The sequence below is a fragment of the Danio rerio genome, chromosome 25 (assembly GCF_049306965.1).
Source record: "Danio rerio strain Tuebingen ecotype United States chromosome 25, GRCz12tu, whole genome shotgun sequence".
NCBI lineage: Eukaryota > Metazoa > Chordata > Actinopteri > Cypriniformes > Danionidae > Danio > Danio rerio.
The window spans coordinates 137,501-147,500 of NC_133200.1; the positions used below are offsets into that span (position 1 = coordinate 137,501).

General features: G+C 45.6%; 1 protein-coding gene across 1 annotated transcript in view; it reads right to left on the minus strand.

The window, feature by feature from the left end:
- Nucleotides 1-3,149: 3,149 nt before the first annotated feature.
- Nucleotides 3,150-10,000, minus strand: part of cntn1a (contactin 1a) — a 34,084-nt gene continuing 27,233 nt past the window's right edge. The window contains 11 exon segments of the mRNA NM_180969.2: nucleotides 3,150-3,439; nucleotides 4,005-4,158; nucleotides 4,224-4,342; nucleotides 4,713-4,902; nucleotides 5,730-5,833; nucleotides 5,948-6,182; nucleotides 6,435-6,505; nucleotides 6,803-6,952; nucleotides 8,412-8,573; nucleotides 8,681-8,813; nucleotides 8,927-9,099. Of these exon segments, the coding sequence (NP_851300.2) occupies nucleotides 3,369-3,439; nucleotides 4,005-4,158; nucleotides 4,224-4,342; nucleotides 4,713-4,902; nucleotides 5,730-5,833; nucleotides 5,948-6,182; nucleotides 6,435-6,505; nucleotides 6,803-6,952; nucleotides 8,412-8,573; nucleotides 8,681-8,813; nucleotides 8,927-9,099 (1,562 nt within the window). The 3' untranslated portion in view covers nucleotides 3,150-3,368.

Here is a 10,000-nt window from a genome sequence, read left to right on the forward strand (position 1 = left end):
AATTATTATCATATTCTCTAATGCTCTGAACGCACGTAAACACTAATATAATCAACACTGCAGGGAGTTTACACGTACTACCGTAAAACAAGGGCCTCTGCCGGTTATACATATATACCAAAGTATTTAGTGGTTCATTTCGCTGTGGCGACCCCTGATAAATAGAGAATGAGCCGAATTAGAGTGAGTGAGTGAGTGAGTGAGTGAGTGAGTGAGTGAGAGCTATAGTAAAGCGGGTAATGCACATTATACATGACCTCTGTTAATGAATGATAACCTTCAGCATTCTGTACAATTAACTACAGTGCACTGACAAACACAATACAATACCAGGTGTTACCATAGCAACTGTAGAATCACCACAGCAGATTAATTACTGTAGTTGTTGTGTTACTATAGCAACTGTAGAATCACCACAGCAGATTAATTACTGTAATTATTGTGTTACCATAGCAACTGTAGAATCACCACAGCAGATCAATTACTGTAGTTGTTGTGTTACTATAGCAACTGTAGAATCACCGCAACAGATCAGTTACTATATTTGTTGTGTTACCATAGCGACTGTAGAATCACCACAGCAGATTAATTACTGTAATTATTGTGTTACCATAGCAACTGTAGAATCACCACAGCAGATTAATTACTGTAGTTGTTGTGTTACTATAGCAACTGTAGAATCACCACAGCAGATTAATTACTGTAATTATTGTGTTACCATAGCAACTGTAGAATCACCACAGCAGATCAATTACTGTAGTTGTTGTGTTACTATAGCAACTGTAGAATCACCGCAACAGATCAGTTACTATATTTGTTGTGTTACCATAGCGACTGTAGAATCACCACAGCAGATTAATTACTGTAATTATTGTGTTACCATAGCAACTGTAGAATCACCACAGCAGATCAAATTACTGTAGTTGTTGTGTTACTATAGCAACTGTAGAATCACCGCAACAGATCAGTTACTATATTTGTTGTGTTACCATAGCGACTGTAGAATCACCACAGCAGATTAATTACTGTAGTTGTTGTGTTACCATAGCAACTGTAAAATCACCACAGCAGATTAATTACTGTAGTTGTTGTGTTACCATAGCGACTGTAGAATCACCACAGCAGATCAATTACTATAGTTGTTGTGTTACCATAGCAACTGTAGAATCACCACAGCAGATTAATTACTGTAGTTGTTGTTACCATAGCAACTGTAAAATCACCGCAGCAGATTAATTACTGTAGTTGTTGTGTTACCATAGCAACTGTTGAATCACCACAGCAGATCAATTACTATAGTTGTTGTGTTACTATAGCGACTGTAGAATCACCGCAACAGATCAGTTACTATAGTTGTTGTGTTACCATAGCGACTGTAGAATCACCGCAACAGATCAATTACTATAGTTGTTGTGTTACCATAGCGTCTGTAGAATCACAGCAAGAGATCAATTACTATAGTTGTTGTGTTACCTTAGCGACTGTAGATTTCAGATACAGTATAACACTATGTTTGCGTGTGGCGAGTGTTATTATCTTATTAATACCTCTACTCGTTATTTTGTATTCAGCTTAAAGTTCAATTTACAGACTTAATTATGCTAATTAGATGAGTCACTGGACAAGTCAGTGTGTTTTCATATGTACACTGTGTAATTAATTATGTGTGTTTATATGTACAACCAGATCATGTGATTAAAAAAGGGCAAAACTAAATGTGAAACCGACAGACCAAATTATCTGATCAATACAGAGACACAAGCTGACCTGATCTGAGGAGTCTCTGCTGATTCACTGCAGTGAAGAACACATGATGACTGACCTGAGCTCATCCAGCAGAGCAGCTGATGACCAGACCACCACCAACAGCAGTGTGTGTGTGTGTGTGTGTGTGAGTGGGTGAAGTCTGGAGGAATCAGCCAATGAGAGGCATTCACTGCTCTTCCTCTGTGTTTAATGCTGGTTGATGGTTCATTTACATGTGAACATCATGAATGTGGAGCAGTGTGTGTGTGTGTGTGTGTGTGTGTGTGAGCTGTAGAGATGGAGGACAGAGAGAGGACAGCAGGAATCAGACTGACGCGTGCTGGTTTGGTCTCTATAAAGTTTAATTGAAGAATGAAGCAGGTAAGTAATGACTGACAGGTGAGTCTTCTGTTAGAGAGTCTGACCTGCTGCGAACTGAACCGGCGACACACAGCCAATGAGAATGGAGATCAGTCACGCAATCCCATCATGCATCAGGCCTCTGGATAACTGCAGGCCGCTAAAGCTCAAGGCATCCATGCATTTGGCAAAACTCTCCTGAAGGCCAGCACACACACACACACACACACACACACACACACACACACACACACACACACACACACACTCTCTCACAGACACACATACTCACACACACTTATGTACACTTCCAGACCCACTCACACACACACACACACACACTCACACAGCAAATCATAGAGCACAGGCTGATAGAACAATGGCACAGATGAGGAGTGTGTGTCCGCAGCCACAGTCAATATAAACAGAGAGAGAGAGAGTTAGACGCGCTCTTACACACACTATTCTGCAGTAAACTGAGTTAAAGACATTCATCACCGATACACACCTGACCCGAGAGATACAGTCAAAACAACAGAGCTGTGCTGCACACCTCCTGAGGAGGAGAGGACGAGGAGCAGGAGGACGAGGAGGAGGAGCAGGAGGAGTTCTGTTGTGTTCTGCTGTAGCTGTGAATAACTGAAATCATTCAGCAGAGGGATATGGAGCTGCTCTAAACCTGCCGGAACTACTTTAGCTGTGCCTTTATCTGACAATAACCAAACACCTGAGAGTGACCAGCAGCCAATCAGAGTCCAGCGTTCAGCAGAGCTGTGGTGTGAACACAGATGTTCTCCTCTCCATCAAACACACACACACACACACACACACACACACACACACACACACACACACACACTCCTCAGGATAATCGTCTAGCGTAATCTACCGTATAGCACAGGTCTAATGTTGAGGAACGCATCAATTATTGCATATAATATAGCGAAGCTGAAGGGGAGCAGGTGTGTGTTTGCTTTGACTGTATCCGTCCACAGAGAGAAGAGAAGCCACTGATCTGACGAGCACACACACACACACACGCACACACACACACAAACATGAGACGCTCAGACGCTGATCTGTCACCAAAACACCTGACAGCAGGTGCGGCAGCGGCGCTCCGTCTGGACCAATCAGAGCTCAGTGAGAGATCAGAGTGAGATGCTGTAAGGCATATTGAGAAGACACACACACACACGCGTGTCTGCAGTCCGCCGGTGTGTGTGTGTGTTTCACCGCTGAACACGTCAGTCTACATTCGCTCAGAGCATCAGAGTCCAGAGGAGCGGCAGCAGCAGCAGAGCCGAGGCCAGAGCCGGAGCCGGAGCCGAACCTGCACACACACACACACACGCAGGGTCAAACACACACACAGTGAGGCTGCAGTGCCCATGTGGGACACTAGAGGGCGCTATATGCAGATTAAATGCTGGCATGATGCTGGAAAACATGCAATACTGTCTAAAATAACTGTGAGGGCGGCACGGTGGCTCAGTGGTGTTGCACTGTGGTCTCTGGTTTGAGTCTCGGCTGGGTCAGTTGGTGTTTCTTTGTGGAGTTTGCATGTTCTCCCCGTGTTGGTGTGGGTTTCCTCCGGGTGCTCCGGTTTCCCCCACAGTCCAAACACATGCGCTATAGGGGAACTGATCAACTACACTGGCTGTAGTGTATGAGTGTGTGTGTGAGAATGAGGGTGTGTGGGTGTTTCCCAGTACTGGGTTGCGGCTGGATCCGCTGTGTAAAACATATGCTGGAATAGTTGGTGGTTCATTCCGCTGTGGCGACCCCTGATGAATGAAGGCACTAAGCTGAAGGAAGGTGATTTGTTGTGTGTGGTATGTTGTGTGTGGTGTGTTAGGGTGTGTTAGGGTGTGTTGTGTGGTGTGTTGATTGTTCACCTGTGATGCGCACTTGTGCGACGGCCCCGTCTCCACCCTCGCTGTGTGCCCGCACCTCCACCAGGTACTCCCCCCTCCTCATGGGCAGGTCGATGGACTGCTTCTCGGTGGTGTAGAGCGTGCCGCTGGGCTGGCCGTGCTGCCGGTACAGGACCTGAGTGAGAGCAGGCGTGAGTGTGAGCTGTGATTGGTCAGCAGGAGTGACGGAGCGCGCCTCACCTTATATCCCGCCACCGTTGACTCGTTGTTCAGCGACTCCACCTTCTCCCAGGCGATGTTGATGGAGGTGCCGCTGTAGTGCATCTTAGTGCTGATGATCTTAGGAGGACGACTGGGAGCTGAAAGACACACACACACACACACACACACACACACACACTTTAGGGGCTTTCAGAACATTCGCATCTCCAGTATGATGACTCCTCTTCCTCTGATGTAGAGGTCCTGATTCACGCGGGGCTTCAGCGTCAGCGCTGGACAGAGGGGGCGTGTCTGAAGTAAGGGCTGACGTGATCATCATAGCAGCGTCAGCCAATGAAATTAGTCTGCAATTGGCTACCGTCTGAGCTGACCCCCGTGTGAATACAGTGTTAGTGTGTGTGTGTGTGTGTGTGTAGCTGCACGCTGCCGCTGTAGGCCAGTGTGTTAACTGTAAGTGAGGACAGGAGCATCAGCTGATCGGCCGGTAGCTGCAGCTGAGGGACTTACGGGACTTCTTGGTGTATATCCTGTTGCGCTGGCTGGCGGGTCCGTATCCGGCTCCGTTACACGCGCGCACCTCCACCAGGTAGTGTGAGTCGGGCTTCATGTTGTCCAGACGTGTGTGATTCTCTCGACTGGACACCAGAACCCGCTGAGCAGACGCTTCGTTCTCTACAGACTCACGCCAGTACCGCACCTGAAGCAGACAGAGCTCAGATAAGCCGCACTGGCTGGTGGTGGTGGTGGTGGGGGTGAAGGGGGATTTGTATGGTTCTAAGTGTGTTGCTATGCAATTATTATGCATTGAGTTGTTTGGGGACTTCAAGGTGTTGCTTTGCCGTTACTATGTGTTCTGGGTGGTTGTTAGGCACTGCTAGAGCGTTGTGGGTTGTTTTGGGTGGTTGTCAATGTGTTGCTATGCAGTTGCTATGTGGTCTGGTGGTTGTTAGGGCACTGCTCGAGTGTTGTAGGTTATTTTGGGTGGTTGCCAAGGTGTTGCTATGTAGTTACTATGTGTTCTGAGTGGTTGTTAGGCTCTGCTAGTGTATTTTGGGTGACTGTAAATGTGTTTTTATGCAGTTACTATGTGTTCTGAGTGGTTGTTAGGGCACTGGTTTTGTGTTGTAGGATGTTTTCACTGTTTGCCAGGGTGTTGCTATGTCATTAATGTGTGGTTGCTAGGGCATTGCTTTTGTTGTATGTTTTGTGGGTGGTTGTGTGTGTGTCGCTATGTGGTAACAAGGTTGTATTGGGTGGTTGCTATGGCATGGTGTGTTGCTGGGTATTCTGTGTGGTTGTGAGGGTATTGCTTCACGTTACTAAGCAGTTCTGGGTGGTTGTTATGCCATTGCTAGGGTATTTTGGGTGGTTGTCAATGTGTTGTTATGGCATAATGATGCATTCTGAGCAGTTGTTAGGTCAGTGCTAAGGTGTTGTAGGGTATTCTGGGTGGTTGCCAGGGTGTTGCTATGTTGCAGAACAGATGACCCAGAGCACTGAAGCCCAGTGATGAGCAGTGTGTACCTGATATCTCTCCACCGTCGGCAGCTGCACAGGCACCCAGATGACGATTGCTTCAGTGGCAGACAGAGCCCTCGCTTCTGTGATGATGGGGGCCTCGGCCGGCACTGACACACACACACACACACACACACGAACATGAACACATGATTGATCTGTGAGTGTGTATGTATGTGTGTGTGTGTGTGTGTGTGTTTGTGTGTGTGTGTGTGTGTGCTCACCGTCCTGTGCAGAGTATATGAAAGCGCTGTTGCTGAAGGGTCCCTCCCCCTGGCTGTTGAAGGCCTTCATCTTGACCTCGAAGCGTGTGGACGGGGGGATTTTGGGGTCTTTGTGGACGTATTTCTGCGCCTCTGGGTCAGTGACGGTGACCCGCAGCCACTCTGGGTCATTATGGGGCTTGAAGGCGATGATGTAGCCGAAGTTACTGCCGTAGTAATACTGAGACTGCACCGGCTGCAGACGACAGGACCACACACACACTGAGTAGATGTTTATAAAGGTGTGTAGTGTGGTGTGTGTTCAGAATAACGGTATGTACACATTGCTGCTGCTGTCGCTTCTGAAGATATGAGCTATAGTCTACATAAAGTGTCATCATATAAATGCATTAAAGCTTTCCCGAGTACAGAGAAGAGTTAATCAGTGTGTGTGTGTGTGTGTGTGTGTGTGTGTGTGTGTGTGTGTGTGAGGGTCAGGGTTGTGTACCGTCCAGGTGATGGTGAGCTCTCGGCTGGTCCCTCCCCCGCCACCTATGTCTGACGGAGCCACGATCGGCCCTGTGGACGCACACACACACACACACACACACACACACACACACACACACACACACACACACACACACACACACACACACAAACACACACACACACACAAACACACACACACACACACACACACACACACACACAAACACACACACACACACACACACACACACACACACACACACACACAGTGCAGTTACTACAGTATTTTAGAGTGTTGCAGTGGCAGACTCTGATTTCTCAGCAGTAGTGAGTGAGGGCAGGTGTGCACACTACTAAGGGTGCTTGAGACGTAGTCAGACTCACGTGCTTCTCTAGTAGTGGTTTTGGGTGAGGGTTCGCTGGGCGGCCCGGTGCCCAGTGTGTTGGTGGCGATGACCCGGAACTCATACTCCGTCCAGGGCAGCAGGTTTACCACGGTGGCCATTTCTGCATTTCCCTCCACATTCACTGGGGCTGAACAACACAGCAGCTGATTGGTTAACAGCTGGAGGAGCTCTATACTAGTGGATATACTGGATATAGTCTATACTATACTGTTCTACTACTATACTATACTAGAATACTGGAGCTATACTACACTATACTACCCTATACTATATTACAACACTGCTGCTATACTATACTACAATACTGGAGGTATACTTTACCATACTTCTATACTAAACTACTATACTATAATACACTAAACGATAGCACTGCTGCTATACTATACTATACATACTATACCTCTATACTATGCTATACTACAGCACTGCTGCTATAATATACCTCTATACTATACTATAATATACTATACACCAGCACTGATGCTATACTATACCTCTATACTATACTACACTATACTATACTATACTACAGCACTGCTGATATAATATACCTCTATACTATACTATAATACAGCACTGATGCTATACTATACTATACTTCTGTACTAAACTTCTATAGTATACAATACTATACTACTATACTATACTACAGTACTACTGGTATACTATAATATACTTCTTTTCTATACTATACTATAATACAACACTGTTGCTATACTATACTGTACTTCTATACTTTACTATACAACAGTACTATACTGCGTCTAAACTATAATTCTATACTATACTACACTACTGCCGCTATACTCATATACTATCCTACACTACTCCTGCTATACTATACTATAATATCTAAGTGTTGATACACTATAGTAGGACTGCTATACCATAATCTGCAAGTATTGATATACTTCACCAAACTAGTGCTGATATATATACTATGCTATTATTACAAGTCTACACTATACTAAGCAAGTATTCATATGCTACAGTATACTAGTGCTGATATACTATACTATTATATACTATACTATTATATACTATACTATACTATATTATACTATACTATATTATATTATATTACAGGTACTATACTATACTAGTATTGATATACTGTATTATATTAGTTGTGCAATACTATAGTATACTATGCTAGAATTAATATACTATACTACTGCTGCAAATCTCTACTGTGCTAGTATTGATTACTATATTAGTGCTGCTATACTATTCTCCACTATTGTACACTATACTACACTGGTGCTGCAATACTATACTATGCTAGTATTGATATGTTATACTATACAATAGTTACTAAACTGTACTACTATATACTATAATAATACTATACTATAATACTATAGTATTGATATAGTATCCTACTGCTGCTATACTATACTATGCTATGCTATGCTATGCTATACTATACTATACTATACTATACTATACTATACTATACTATACTATACTATACTATACTATACTATACTATACTATACTAGTGTTAGTGATTGGTTTACACAGTCAAGACAAACTCTGGTTATCCGTCTGATGATAAGTATGAATATGAATATGTGTGTGCTCACAGGTAGCGGCGTCTCTCCAGTCCTGCTGCGCTGCAGATTCTCTGAGCTGGACGGTGTATCTGGAGATGGGGCTCAGATTGTCAGTGCCGTGACTCCACAGCACCCTCACACTGTCAGACGTCACCTCATCCACACGCACACCACCAGGGGGCCCTGGGGGACCTGCGAACACACACACACACACACACACAGAAACAGGCACACACAGAGCTCAGTATCTCAGCAGTAGCAGCAGTGTGTGTGTGTGTGTGTGAAGCGTGACCTCTGACCTCTGACCACCAGCTCTGCAGATGCAGTGGTGTTGTCCACAGGTGTCTGTGCGGTGCAGCTGTAGCGTCCGGCGTGTCTCAGCTGTGTGTGTGTGATCAGCAGCTCTGAGCTGGACGTCCCGCTCGCACTGTCCTGTGGGGAAACCGCTCACAGTTACACACAGTGTGTGTGTGTGTGTGTGTGTGTGTATGGTCATGTTGAGTGTGAACTGCCCCTTCAATCGCGTGTGTGTCATGTGTTTTCACCATCTTGCGCTGGTAGTGCTGTGCGTCCCGCTGCAGGTCGATGGTGTGTCCGTCCAGGCTCCAGATGAAGGTGAGGTCGAGGCCGGGGTCATGAGACGCCACACACTCCATACGAGCGTCCTCGCCCACACTCACATCCGCATTCGACGGAGCCAGAGTGATCTTAGTGGCGTCTGCGGAGAGACAGACCATAATACTCTTCATCATCATCTTCATTCACACACACACACACACACACACACTCTAATGATGGCAGAGCTGCAGTTGTGTGTGTGTGACAGCAGAGGGCAGCAGACACACACAGATCTGAGCACTGGAGAATCCCTGGTCTGATGCTTCAGTCTACAGCTGTTCAGAGCAGATGCTGGACTGTTGCTATGGGGTTACTAGGGTGCTGCTGGGGTTTTTAGGTGGTAACCAGGATGTTTTGGCTGGCTATTAGGGAATTGTCCGGGTGTTGCAGATTTTTTGGGTGGTTGCCAGGGTATTGTGTGGTGCTTTGGGTGGTTGCTAGGGCATTGCTGGGGTGTTGTCCATTTTTGGGAGGTTTCAAGTGTGTTGCCATGTGATTGTGAGGATGTTGCTGGGTATTAGGTTTTGTTGCCAGGGTGTTTCTAGGCAGTTACTATGTGTTCTGTGAGGTTTTTAGGGCGTTACTAAGGTGTTGTATGTTTTGTGGGTGGTTGTCAGGGTGTTGCTATGTGGTTACAAGATTGTGTTGGGTGGTTGTTAAGGTATTACTAGGGTGTTGCTAGGTATTAGATGTGGTTTCCAGGGTGTTGCTATGCAGTTACTAGGTGTCCTGGGTGAATGTTAGAGCTTTATTAAGGTGTTGCTGGGTATTCTTTGCGGTTGCCACAGTGTCGCTAGGCAGTTACTATGTGTTCTGGTTGGTTGTTAGGGTATTGCTAGGGTGTTGTATGTTTTGTGGGTGGTTGTTGGTGTGTTGCTATGTGGTTACAAGGTTGTGTTGGGTGGTTGTTAGGGCATTACTAGGGTGTTACTGGTATTTAGGGTTGTTGTGAGTGTGTTGCTATGCAGTTACTATGTATTCTGAGTTGTTGTTAGGGCACT